At 26.3% G+C, this 15,462-nt stretch overlaps 1 protein-coding gene across 1 annotated transcript; it reads right to left on the minus strand.

Moving 5' to 3' along the window:
- Window positions 1–3,205: 3,205 nt before the first annotated feature.
- On the minus strand, window positions 3,206–4,012 carry LOC114177302 (putative invertase inhibitor). Its single transcript, XM_028062582.2, has one exon. The coding sequence runs from the start codon at window positions 3,940–3,942 to the stop codon at window positions 3,388–3,390; it is 555 nt and encodes a 184-aa protein (XP_027918383.1). The 5' UTR covers window positions 3,943–4,012; the 3' UTR covers window positions 3,206–3,387.
- Window positions 4,013–15,462: the final 11,450 nt, after the last annotated feature.

Genomic DNA, 15,462 nt, shown 5'->3' on the forward strand with positions numbered 1-15,462 from the left:
CCGATCCGCCATAGAGGTGATGGGACTTACCCTGGGAGTGGTTGGGTGATAACCCCTTGTGTCCAAACTCTGCAGAGTTTGGGAACCATCGCAGGTGCAGGCCACCAAGAGATCCGATGTCGCTTACATAATCCGGATATTGAGTCTAGAGTCATGTAAATGTGTTGTGGTGGTCTATATGATTATGGCGATAATGAGAAAGATTGTGTGGTTTCTGTTTATAATTGAACTGCATGATTCCTTAATCAGATTAGCTTACCCTTGCTTTTTGTGTTCTTGTCTTGTGTTGTATGTTTCCTTTTGCGATGATCACCTATTCGGTGGGAGCAGATGTGGTTGCAGTGTCAAAGGCACTTCTGGAGGATGAAGAGCCATCGTGTTAGTGTTGAAGAGGAGGTTTCCAGTGGGAGTTTTAGCAGTGGTCAGTAGTACAGAGTTTATTAGTTTAGTTTAAGTGTATAAGTGATATATTTTTATAGTCATACCTTTTGTAAGACTGTATTAATATATTGGGTACACTGGATTATCTGTTTTGGAACTATGATGAAACTCCCTATTTTTTTATTAGTTTTAAGCTGCTGAAATTGGGATGTTACATTAATCTTAAAAAATAATTTTTAAAATTTTTTTAACTAGATCTCCTTATTTAGTTAACATTTGTAAAATTATGTTGGTTTTTAAATTTTTATTAAATAAATAAATAATTAATCAAATCAAATATAATTTACTTTATATTAATTTATATAAATATTAAAAATTATTATATTAATATTTATTAATTTTAATTTTAAAAGAATGTTTTTTAAAAATTTGTTAATCAGATTTATAACATTTGTAAAATTATGTTGGTTTTTAAATTTTTATTAAATAAATAAATAATTAATCAAATCAAATATAATTTACTTTATATTAATTTATATAAATATTAAAAATTATTATATTAATATTTTTTAATTTTAATTTTAAAAGAATGTTTTTTAAAAATTTGTTAATCAGATTTCCGCAACCGATTAATATATGTGAAATTATATTATACAAGGAAACTGTGGTTCTCAAATCCTTCCATCAAATGTCATTCGATTTTCAAATCCTTCAGACATTCGTAATGCCGCAGTTCAAAATCTAAATATATAATCATATATTCAAAATGCATGAATTGGATGTTGACATCGACGATTCAAAATCCAGAATCAGATATCGACATCTGTAATTAATATAGGAAAAACCATTTGGGGTGTAGGAGAAGCTTCCTTTTCAAATATTTCATTTTTTCTTTCAATTTATTTTTTAATTCTCATTTTGTCACTCAAAAGTAAATACATTTTTTCTCTTACTAACTAACCCATTCTAACTTTTTTTTTTTAACATATGTCAGACATTAAGTATGTTTTTGTTATACGAATGTTGACATCTAGTATTCTTTTAAATTTTTGTCCTTACAAATGTAAACATCTACTATTATGTATTTTTTTTATTTCATCTACGATGTCGACACTGTTATTATATGTTATTATATGGATAACAACACTTCATACTTCATATTTTTCTTGTTACACATATCGACGTCCAATTAACATAAGTATTAAAAAAATTCTTATAAAATATATATATATATATATATATATATATTTATATTAATTCTTTTATTAAAACTTTGATTTTTTTTAATTTAATTTATTTATTAATATTATTTATTTTTAATATAGCATATAAAAATAAATTAAACATATATATAAATACATATTAATATTTTATTTTATTCTTAAAATTTATATTAAATAAAAAGTAAATAAAAAAACTAATTAAAGAATAAAATAACAAATATATATATATATATATATTATTTATTCTTTAATTTTTTTATGTTATTTTTTTAAAGTTTCTTTATTTTCTAATTTTTTTAGTTTGTTATTATATAATTTAAAAATAAAATAAAATATAAATCTCTCTCTCCCTCCCTCTCTCTCCTCGTTTTATATATATATATATATATATATATATATATATATATATATATATATATATATATTAACGGATGTCAGAATTTGTTGTAAGAACTTTTTTAATATATGTTAGTCGAACGTCGACATCGACATCCGTAAATGAAAAACATAATATAATACTTTCGATATTTATAAATGAGAAAAGAAAAATATTGAATGTTAACATTTATAACAGGCAAAAGCTGAAAAAGAAAATATTAAATATCGACATCAGTTGAAAATTTTTTTTAAAATGAATTAGTTAAAGAGAAAAAAGATAAATAATTATTTTTAATGGATGCAAAAGAAATGTTTGGAAGTGGAAGAAGAAACCCCTAAATCAATTACTATAGGCCAACCTAGCAAGATCATCGGTTTTCCTCTATATAATTATAAAGAGTTAAAATTATCAAAACAAAATTAAATTTTATATAACAATTCAATAAAATGATTTCAATCACTGTAAACAAAGATAAAAATTAATGACAAATTTAATAAATTAGATTTAATAGTAGAAATACATACACTAAACGAACATTTTTTATTGTTTAATAAGATATAAAACTTTTCATTTTATTATAAATTTTTATTATTATATATTAATATCTATATGTTGTTATTTTTTTTCTGATGTACAGCTTCATAATTTAAAATGTATGAATCTGTACTAATAACTTTGTAAATGCGAGAAGAAAATGATAGAAAAATATGGAAAGAAGTAGTTTATTTTGCAGAGATGGCTAATGAGACAAAACTAACTAATGTGCGAAAAATAACGTCAAGTAAGTTACTTAGAGAAAATGACATCCCTATAAGGATGGTGGTACAAATTAAACGTAAAGTTATTGCATGGAATGGGCCACCACCAATCATGGGGGCATTTTCCTCCTTCACCACCATAATTCTACTTCACTTCCACTCATTCCAACAAACACATGTACAAATGCCAAAAACAAACAGATTTACTTATGTAATTCATTTTAGCCAACGTACCATAAGGGATATCGAGTTAGAGGTGCTGGAAAACTGTCCAACCACGTTAGAAGATGGGTGCATGTTCCAAGTCCCAATCATCCACGTGTCAGATCAACGTTTACTGTAACTACTCTCTTATCTATTTCATCACTCACCCATCAAAAAAAATAATACAAAAAGAATCAAAACTTATTCCCAACTGTTATCATCACGCAAACCAACAAAAAGAGACAACCAATAAAATGACATTTTAGGGTAAAATGAGACCAAGAACTTTATTGGTTCACACAGCATTTGTGCCATACGAAGGACATAATTTCAGTCTCTATACTCCATGACAGATAGAGAATTTTGCACAAACTATATCAGGCTTATACAAAGCTCGTAATATTAATGTATAATTGTATATGACATGGTTAATTAAGTTTTGTCAATAATGTTGACGAAACATTTGGAGGAAGGCCAGAGATATTACATTGAGTTCAAAGTAGACTTGATTTTCCTTTGTCAAAGGAGACGTTTCACCCTTCTTTTCCTTGAATTGATCTTCACATGTATCAGACGTATCCAAAGAAGCACTCAACTTTATAGCAGCAGTGTCCAAATCCTTGCGCTTGAAAGCAGCAACAGCATCATCTAAATCCGAAAGGGAATCCGAATAAAGATCAAAGCAATCTCGTAAGCAAGCCTTTGCGTATTGATCAAAATCTTTATCCTTCAAGAGCTTTGAAATGATGGAAACCATGTTTGTTCCGTTAGACTTGGTGAGTTGAATTGACATGTCCACAAGACCTTCGAGAGTGGTGGGTGGTGGTTTCAAATTGGAGGAAGCATCTTCAAGGGATGCAACACAGAAATCATACTTCAAATTTGGATCATTCTTGGATGCCTCCTTGCAAGATTGAGAGATAAGATTAGAACTGTTGGTGCTTTGGAACAGAAAGAGAAAGATAAAGAATATCAGTAAGTACGAAGAGAATTTCATTCTTGGCTTCTTCTTTTCTTTCTAATGATCGAGTATGTTTCTGAAAAAATGAGATTTAATTTAATCTACACATCACTTGTACTATATATATACATATATTAAAAATTTTAGATTTTGGAAATGAAAGAAATATATTATACGAAAAACATAAATTTATTTTATTGATATATTTTATGTATATATATAGAAAAAATATATATGAATCTCAATTTTTAAAATTTAAATAATAGATAAATATATGTTTATATCTATGTAAAACAATATTATAGAAAACCTGAAAGAATATTTAGAAATTAATTTAAATAAGAAGATATTAAACAAAAATATTCTATATATAGAACCAAATATAATATAATGTTAAGTATTTACATTTTCTTAATTTTTATTTTATAGATTTAAATAATTAATAAATACATTTGATTTTTATATAAAAGATATCATATATAATAAAAAGAAAAAAATTTAAAACTAAATTAAATAATAAATATTACTGAATATTCTCATCAATATATATTATATTATCAAGTTAGGTGTTGCAGCAGGAATCTGATGCTACACGCTGATTAATATGAAAGAAAACTTTGTGGGAAGGCAACCCTGATTAACAATGAAGGTAAACATGGAAGCCACATGCATATATTACTCTAAAATAATAAAAAGCTGTGTAAACATTAAAATATTACATATGAGACCATATACTCTTAAAAAATGAAGTTACTCTTCTTATATATATATATATATATATATATATATATATATATATATATATATATATATATATATATATACCCATTTTTATATATAAGAGAAGGATAATATATTGTGTGGATAAAATTGGAAAGTGATGATAAGAAAGATGAATTAATGTAGGACGAGATATGCACATGTTCGTGAAGATATTTGATTAATTTGAAGTTTATTTTTGACTTTATGAACATCAACAATATTTTTTTTTTCATTTTTAGTATATCATTTTTTTATATTATTTTGTTAGAGGTTTTCACCTTCTTATAGGAAAACTTTTTCCTCTTTATCTCCGTTAAGTGTGATCATAAGTCATAGTTTGATTCATTTAGTATTTTTAAATATCACTGGAATTGATTTTTCTGTCATGTCTTCCGTTAAGTTCCTCAATAATTCAGAGAAAGAGAAAAAAAAATCAAATCCTAAGTTAGAGTACAAATTGAAAAAAATTCACTCAATAATTTACATATATATATATATTGTTAGGAATAGTCCAAGTATGAATGAAAATTTCACATTGGATAAAAAAGATAAAGTTAAACACTATATAAAAATAAAGACTCATAACAACATTGTCTCAAGGTTTTGATGTAAAAGTTGTGTCAAAGGTCTTATATGTATAAGACTAATGTCATATAACCATATAAAACCACAATCTCTTAATGACCATGATTATAAACCATATATATGAAAAAAATATATTTATATAACCCAACAAAATTCAAGGGAGGTCAAAAGAAAAGTTTTAGCACAGGTAAGGGTTATAGTTAGGTATGTGAAAAAAATCTGTACCTACTGATAAAACATGCAACGGGTACGAATATTTTTAATACCCGCATGTTAATGGGGTGAATACGGGTATGGATATTCGCACCCGCTATACTCTAATTTAAATTAAAAAAAACATGATTAAAATATTAACATATTGATTTTGAATGAGTTATTTTTTTTATTAATTAGTTATTTAAAAAATTCATTTTCTTGTAAACTGTCATTCAACACTATTTAAATGAGTTATTTGGACTTTGTTTAAAATTTATGAATGTTATGTATTGTAATTTATTTGAATTTACAATTAAAATATGTTGTTAAATATTTATTTTTAATTTTTTTGTAATTACCTGCGGGTACCCGTCGATATCCATGGATATTGAAAAAGTATGCAGGTACTCGTATAAAGATACCCAACAGATATGAGACGTGGTGGTGGATATTTATCCAACGGGTAGAGTACCAGGGAGCTACTACCTCTACCCGTACGCTACCCGCCCCATTGACATCCCTAATTACAGCATAGCTACAAAAGACAACACATCCATAAAAAGGTCATTAAATCATATAGATGTCACATACAATATATCTAAGGGTTAAATATGTTTTTAGTCCCTTAACTTTCAGTGAATTTTGGAATTAGTCCATTTTGAAACTTTGGACCAATTTAGTTCTTCATCTTTCAAAATACGTGAATTTAGTCCTTTTAATCAAATTTTGTTAGGTTTATTTTATGTTTCGTACAAATTTCAAGATTGTATTTGAGTTATTTATACTGTTTGAGACAATTTTGCTTTAATATTAAATCAAATACTATTATGAAACGCGCTTGAAATATCAAATAAATTTAACAAATTTGATTAAAAGGACTAAATTCATGTATTTCGAAAAATGAAAGACTAAATTAGTCTAAAGTTTCGAAATGGACTAATTTTAAAATTCACTAAAAGTTAAGAGACAAAAACATATATTTAACCCTGTATATAAATACATGCATCCCATCATCACCAATAATATATAATATATAACATCAAATAGCACATGCATATTATCAACATGTGTGTTTGAGTATTGTATCATCACTAGAAAAACATAACACTTTTAACATCGATTACTTTTTACATTCTACAGTGAGGTCTAAACTGGTGTAGAAATGAGACATATATAACTTTAGTCGGTATCACAAATGATATTATATGTGTAGTAAAACAATTCAAAATTGCATAAAAGGGACACAATATTATTGTAGCAAAAGACATTTCTACATGGATTGATACTTGAATCGGTGTAAAAAGGTTCACATATTACATTAACCTACACTACTACCAATGTATTTTTTGAAAGTTGCTTCTTCTATGTGTTTCTTAACCAAGATATCAACTTCTAAAATTTCTTACATCATTATCATTCATCAATACTTAAATGACTTCTCGTCACTTCAACACCACTTGTTCCAAAGGAGGGAGAAGTACCTCAACCTTTCTCAGCGTCCATACTCACATTAATGCTTATACTACTTACTAAACTCTAAAATTTCATCAAGTTATCATTGTCTTTGTTTTACTAACTTCTCTTATATTATCAATACAACAAAGCTATCCTAATTATCTTTCTATCCTAGAAAAAAAAAATTAAAAATTAAATTTTATAAAAATAATTAGTGAAATAAAAAAATAAACTTTATAACTTATTTATAAATTTCTGTTATTTATTTATTTAAAATTCGTCTTTCTTAAAATTATAGATCTTGCACTATTAATATATAGTATAATTTTACAAAGTATGGGAGAGATACTTGTGAGCCGTTGTCGGAAACTTTGAGAGAGTAGGCTACGAAACCCGAAAACTAACATAAAAAATAGCTAAAAGATAACTATGATTTTGGAACACGCAAAATTTTCAGGTTCTTGTGGTTCCATTTTATAAAATATTAAAAGTAATTTAAAAAAATATATTAAATTTTGTTGTTAGGCAACCACATAAGAACCAGAGAAAAGTCATGTGTCAAGTTGCAAACCGTGGTTTAGTTTGTTGCTTCACGGCTTCACGCTTAACAAAATAAGCCCAAACACCACATAATATAAACAGGTAGTATAAAGCTGCTAACATCCAAAATTGGAAGTACCTAATTCAAAAGAGTTATAATGTTTGTAGAGATAAATGCTAAACTAATTAATACGTGGTTGAGCTTTACGTCAACAGATGCGTTTATCATGCCAAAGTAATCAAATGATTGATGTTGTAAAATTTAGTTTTTTTTTTTTTAAGAATGATTTTAAAATCATAAATGTTAGTTGTTAAAATTCCAAACTGTGTTTGAGAATATAAATTAAAATTTTAATCATTAATTTTTGTAAGAAATGAACTTTAAGTCTAACCGGATGAAACAATAGATTCAACAAACATTAAATTTTGCTATGATAGGTTTTAACCCCACAAAATTAGTTTATAAATTTGTAAATTGAAGTTTGTACTCACTTATATATTTCAAATTGACCTTATTTTTAATTGATGTGAAACTTTCAATAAATTTCTTTTGTAAAAAAATATTTTGTGTTATGTCGACACATAAAATACAATAATCATAATGTACCACAAATCTTCCTACAAGTCACAAAAACCATGGAAAGTTGCGTATTATTTTTCGTACAAATTTTTAAAATTTACTATTTAATCTTCTTTTAACATCACATGGGATGTACCTGTTATGTAACACGAATCTGATTATAAGTTACACAAATCTACCCTTATTGTTTGTACTAGGTGTTGGCTTGAAGAAAAAAAAAGACCAAATCAGATCTCAATATAAGGGGAATACTGAACAAATGAGTGGGGAATTGCATATTACTTTCTGTACAATTTTTTCAAATATACTACTCAATCTTTTGTTTGTTATTCAACGACATATATTTCTTATGTACCACGAATTTGCTTACAAGTCAGAAAAATCATTGGGAGATGCATATTATTTTTCGTACAAATTTTTAAACTTTACTATTTAATCTTTTTTTTAACATCCTGTGGGATGTATATGTACCACGAATCTGATTATAAGTTACAAAAATCTACCCTTATTGTTTGTATTAGGTGGCTGGCTTGAAGAAAAAAAAAAGTCAAATCAGATCTCAATCTAAGTGGGGAACAATGAACAAATGTGTGGGGAACTGCATATTACTTTCCGTACTATTTTTTTAAATATACTACTCAATCTTTTGTTTGTTATCCAATGACATATATTTTTTATATAGCACGAATTTGCTTACAAGTCACAAAAATCATTAGGAGCTGCATATTATTTTTCATACATATTTTTAAAATTTACTATTTAATCTTTTTTTAACATCCTATGGGATGTACCCTTTATGTACCACGAATCTGATTATAAGTTACAAAAATCTACCATTATTGTTTGTACTAGGTGGCTGACTTGAAGAAAAAAAAAGGCCAAATTAGATCTCAATCTAAGTGGGAAACAATGAACAAATGAGTAGAGAACTGCATATTACTTTTTTTACTATTTTCTTAAATATACTAATCAATCTTTTGTTTGTTATCCAATGACATATATTTTTTATGTACCACGAATTTGCTTACAAGTCAAAAAAACCATGAAGAGCTGCGTATTATTTTTCATACAAATTTTTAAAATTTATTAATTAACCTTTTTTTATTATTCTATGGGATATACCTGTTATGTACCACGAATTTGATTATAAGTTACAAAAATCTACCCTTATTGTTTGTAATAGGTAATTGGCTTGAATAAAAAAACAAGCCAAATCAGATCTCAATCTAAGTGGAGAACAATAAACAAATGAGTGGGGAACTGCATATTGTTTTTTGTAAATTTTTTTTTTTTTACATATACTAATCCGTATTTTGTTTGTTATGACATGACATATATTTCTTATGTACCACAGATTTTCTTACAAGTCACAAAAATCATGGGAAGCTGCATATTGTTTTTCGTACAAATTTTTAAAATTTACTAATTAACCTTCTTTTTATCGTCCTTTGGGATGTGCGTGTTATATACCACAAATTTGATTATAAGTTACAAAAATCTACCCTTATTGTTTGCATTAGGAGGCTGACTTGTATAAAAAAACAGGTCAAATTAGATCTCAATCTAAGTTGGGAGTAATGAAGAAATGAGTGGGGAACAACATACTACTTTTTGTACAATTTTTTTAAGTATACAAATCAATATTTTATTTATTATCCAATGACATATATTTCTTATGTACCACGAATTTGTTTACAAGTCACAAAAAATAAGGGGAGCTCCGTATTATTTTTCGTACAGGCTGACTTGTATAAAAAAACAGGTCAAATTAGATCTCAATCTAAGTTGGGAGTAATGAAGAAATGAGTGGGGAACAACATACTACTTTTTGTACAATTTTTTTAAGTATACAAATCAATATTTTATTTATTATCCAATGACATATATTTCTTATGTACCACGAATTTGTTTACAAGTCACAAAAAATAAGGGGAGCTCCGTATTATTTTTCGTACAAATATTTGAAATTTACTATTTATACTTTTTTTTATCATCCTATGGGATTTACCTATTATGTTCTACGAATTTGATTATAAGTTACAAAAATCTAGCGTTATTGTTTGTACTAGGTGGCTGGCTTGAAGAAAAAGATAGGTCAAATCAAATCTCAATCTAAGTGAGAAACAATGAACAAATGAGTGGGAACTGCATATTACTTTTTGTACATTTTCATTTTTTAAATATACTAATCAATCTTTTGTTTGTTATACAATGGCGTATATTTCTTATGTACCACAAATTTGCTACAAGTCACAAAAACCATGGGAAGCTGTGTTTTATTTTCGTACAAATTTTTAAAATTCACTATTTAATCTTTTTTTATCATCCTATGAGATGTACCTGGTATGTACCACGAATTTGATTATAAGTTACAAAAATGTAGCCTTATTGTTTGTACTAGGTGGCTGACTTGAAGAAAAAAACAGGCTAAATCAGATCTCAATCTAAGTGGGGAACAATGAACAAATGAGTGGAGAACAACATATTACTTTTTGTACAATTTTTTTAAATATATTAATCAACCTTTTGTTTTATATTTCTTATGTGTCACGAATTGGCTTACAAGTCACAAAAACCATAGAGAGCTGCATATTATTTTTCGTACAAATTTTTAAAATTTACTAGGGGTGGGCAAAAAATCTAATTTTTTTGATCCAATCCACTTTTGCTCCAATCCAATCCATTTATAATCCATTTTATTAAAAATCTAATCCATTTAAAATCCATTTAATGGATATGGATTTCAATCTAATTTACATTTTATATATCTTATGGATTGGATATCCATTTTATAAATCAAGATTTTTAAATGTGGATAATCCAAAAAATCCAATCCAAATTTTCAATTTAAATTTTTAGTTGGGTTAGATTAAAGGTTGAGATGGACTATGCTAAATTCAGACTTGGACGGGCCTTGCTCGATGACCTATACGGATCGGGCAGGCGCGACGACCATAAGAGGTTGGGCGAGCCTAAAGATATGAACGGGCTAGGCGGGCCCTACGACCCGGACGGGCTCGAAGACCCAAATGGGCTTGACGACCCAAACGGGCCTGACGACCCGGAAATGCCCGACGACCCAGATCGGTCCAATGACCCGGACGGGCCTGACGACCTTAACGTACCTGACGACCCAGACGGGCCCCACAACTCGAACGTGCCCGCCTACCTGATTGGGCCCGACTGTTTGGACGGGTCTATCCGGGTCGTCTGGCTTGTCTGGCCCATCTGGGTTGTCGGACCCATTCGGGTTGTTTGGCCTGTTCGTGTCGTTGAGCCTGTTCATGTTGTCGGGCCCGTCCAGGTTGTCTAGCCCATCCAGGTCGTCGAGCCAGTTCGGGTCGTCCTGGGTCGTCTAGGTCCATCCGGGTCATCCGGGCCTTAATGACACAAGTTTTAAAAATTTCAATTTAAATTTCTTTTATAAAAAATGGATTCTGGATTTTGAACTTGATCCAAATATTTGGATCTGGATTTTGAAAAAATCCAAACTACTTTTGCTAAAATTATGGATTTGGGTCAAAAATCTAATCCAATTATTTGGATCTAAAATAGATGTGGATTGGATCATTAAAAATCCAATGCATGCCCACCCCTAAAATTTACTAATTAATCTTTTTTTATCATTCTATGGGATGTACGTGTTATGTACTACGAATTTGATTATAAGTTACAAAAATCTACCTTATTGTTTGCTTTAGGTGGTTGACTTAAAGAAAAAATAGGCCAAATTAGATCTAAATCTAAGTGGGAAGAATGAACAAATGAGTGGGGAACTGCATATTACTTTTTGTACAATTTTTTAAAATATACTAATTAATATTTTGTTTGTTATCCAATGAAATATATTTCTTATGTACCAAGAATTTGCTTACAAGTCACAAAGATAAACCGTTATTGCTTGCATTAAATGAATGACTTGAAAAAAATAGGTCAAACCAGATAGGTAAATAAGATAGGCATAATAAACAAATAAGTGGGGAACTTTTTATTACTTTTTGTACATTTTTTTAACATTTACTAATCAATCTCTTTTTGTTTGTCTAATGAGATATATTTTTATGTACTACGAATTTGATTATAAGTTACAAAAATCAGCCTTTATTACTTGTACTGGCTTCAAGAAAAAAAAAAGGTCAATAGGTAAATAAGTGGGGCACAAAGAACAAATAAATGAGACCAAATGTGTAAAACAATATCGATGATTAAAGATTAAATTGAACAAATATAACTAAAATAGGGACCAAATGTGTTAAATTAAGAGAAGAAATAATATATAAAGTAAATAGAAAATTATTATGTTTAAAAATCTAATTGAGTATAATTGTTCTCTCACTCTTTAACTAATGAAATAGATGAGTTTGGATGTAAAATTTTAAAGAGAAGTAGAAAAAAAAAAGTGATAAAGGAAAGAAAAAAGAGTAAGAGAAGTGAGAGTAGAAGAAACTTACGTGACTATGAAAGTTTAAAATTAACTTTTTTTTACAAAAATACGTTAAAATAATTATAAGATTTTTTTTTAAATCTTAATAAAAACTATGTGTTAAAATTGAAGATTTGTTTTTAAACACTTTCAAAGGGTAGTAAGAGGGTCTATAAAATATATTTTAAAATTTTTAATAAATATAGTTTAAATAGAAATATTTTTTATTTAAGAATAAAATTTTAAAATTTATTTAGCATGAAAATTTTTCGTAAGTTATTTATTAATATTCTAAATAAATAATTACTAAAATTTATATAATGATTAAAAGAAAAATTGATGAAATACATTTATTAGTGTGTTGGGGAGGTATTGCCCTTTAAGACTACTTATTACCTGTAGATTCTTTTATAAAGAAAAAAATAGCAAGAAATACACTGTGATTTTTGTTGTGAGATATTTTTAATAACAAATAGTTGTGGACGTTTTGGTGAAAGTTTTTCCACATGAAATCAATGTAGATATTATTTGCAAAGTTATTGTAAGTACTTGTTATAACTTTTTGAAAAATATCTTATGTCCACATCAATTATATTTTGTAGCAAACAAAAGTTTGCAGCCGAACAGTTAAAAAGTATATATTCATCGGAGATTTTCTTACACTGACAAATTTGTAGTTAATAACGTTATAATAATTGGCAAAAAAAAAAGGTAGACGATGTTTTCAGGTAATTTCTTTACAAATCATTTTGCGAAGAAAAATAAAATAAAACATTATTTAAATCTTTTATATTTAAGTTTGACCATATGCATTGTGTCAAATGTTTAGAAATAAACCTTTTGACTTATAGCAGTCCTACTCTTTTGTAGAATATATTCATTATTAATAAAAAAAAATTAAAAATAATCATTGTTTAACTACTACTAATATTTCGTAAGTTATTATTGGAAATGAGAAATAATTCCATTCTTGTAGGTATTGTTCGAATTCATTTTCGTTTTAATGGAGAATCCAGACTGAGTATGAGTATAAGTGTGGAGAATTTCTGACTTTTTCCATTGGATATGGGAATGGACATGGAGATGTACATATCTGTCCCATCCTCATCCACATTTAAATATTTTTATTCTTTTATAATATTTCTATATATTGTTTCTTTTCCTTTAATATGAAAATGTTTAATACTCTCAATTTAAGTGTTTAACAACATAAATCTTTCATTTACTAGGTAATATACAAAATTTATCTTCTTTATACTATATTATTATTAATTTTTGTTTCATTTGAATAATTCTTTTGTTTTACTAAAACAATTTTCGTTATTTCTTAAATCATTGACTTTTGAAAAGTTTTCTTAGATCTCTAAGGGTATTTTCATCTTATCATACCCTTATTTTCCTTTGTGTGATTTCATTTGATCGTCTCTTAAATTATTTTTAAGACACACATTTGATAACTTTTTAATATTTTTATTTATTGTTTACTTTTATCAGGTAAAATCCTATTTTGATATATTTTATAATTATTTTTATTTTCTAACTCATTATTAATCATACTGTAATTTTGTTTCTATAATTGTATAAATAAATTTTATTTATTGTAATATAAAAATTTAATGTAATTGTCATCAGTGACGGATTTGCAGCCTATATATTGGGGGTGTCCAAATTTTGGTTGAATTACTCTTTTTGTCTATTTTTCATCTAAACATATCAAGTTGGTTGTCTAATTTTTTTTAGTCTCAATTTGATTATGATTTTTTAAAAATTGATGCAATTTAGTCATTTTTTATTTTAGATCAAAATGAGACTAAAAAAATTGAGAACCAACTTATTATTTTTGAACAAAAATAGGAACCAAAAAAGTAATTCCAAAATTTTTATATAAACTAGTAAAAACATTGTATTTAATTATTTTTATGATAATAAAAATAATAAAATTATAATTATTGTTATTATTAAATTACAAAATTAAATATAAAATAATTTTTATTTTTTTATAATTAATTTTTATTTATAATAATTAAATTTGAAAATAATCAAATAAAAAATAATATTAATAAAATAATTATTTTTATTTAAAAAGTATTTAAAGGATAAAATTGAAAAATAAATGTGAAAAAAAAGAGACTTTTCTTATCTATAAATATAAATATATAAAAATTTATTAAAACATTAAATATATAATATATATTAAAATATTAAGTTTTTAAAAAATATATATAAAATTATATGAATATAAAAAGGGGGGCATGGCCCCTTATGTCCACACAATGGTTCTCGATGATTGTCATGTTTTTTTATTATCATCTCACATATATTGAAGTTTAAAAAATACAAGATTTATTTTAAAATTTTATTTTTAAAGTTTTTTTTTTACATGTTATTGATCAAGTAATGTATTATAACTTTTATTAGTGTATAAAAAAAAGATCCATTAGAATTTAAAATATTGAAGTAAACAAACATTTAAAATATATTTTAATTTGAATTTTTTTCCTTTTCTATTTTTTTAATGATATTTTTAAAATTTATCAACTAAGTTCCATTATGTTTACAAATTTAATAAATATTTTGATTTTCAAAAAAAAATTATTTGGTATTCTAATTTGAAATGTATACAATTATTAATTTTTTCTAAATATTTGATACCAAGAAACAATCTTTCTCTTAATAATGAATATTCAATAATATTATGTTCATTTAATATAATTTTATTATTTTATAAAAAATAATTAATTAATATTAAAAAAAAATAAGTACGAATATGTATGAGAATATACTTATAAAGATGAAAATGAAACAAAAATTTGATAAGTGTTAAGTTTAGGTTTGAGAATGAATTTTTACTATGTATAAAATAGTGAAACCATTTCTATATCGTCCTTTTTTCATCCCTATTATTCTTATATGCGTTAAATAAGTATTAATTTAGTTAATTAAATAACTATTAATTTAGTTATAAAAACATCCCTTAGAAGAAAAAATGAAAATTTGCTAAAAAAACCTATTTTGG

The sequence above is a fragment of the Vigna unguiculata genome, chromosome 3 (assembly GCF_037176805.1).
Source record: "Vigna unguiculata cultivar grain cowpea cultivar isolate G323 ecotype 2 chromosome 3, ASM3717680v1, whole genome shotgun sequence".
Lineage (NCBI taxonomy): Eukaryota > Viridiplantae > Streptophyta > Magnoliopsida > Fabales > Fabaceae > Vigna > Vigna unguiculata.

Coding starts and splice junctions, on each gene's coding strand:
- LOC114177302 (XM_028062582.2), bottom strand. CDS start 3,942: ATGAAATTCTCTTCGTACTTACTGATATTCTTTATCTTTCTCTTTCTG.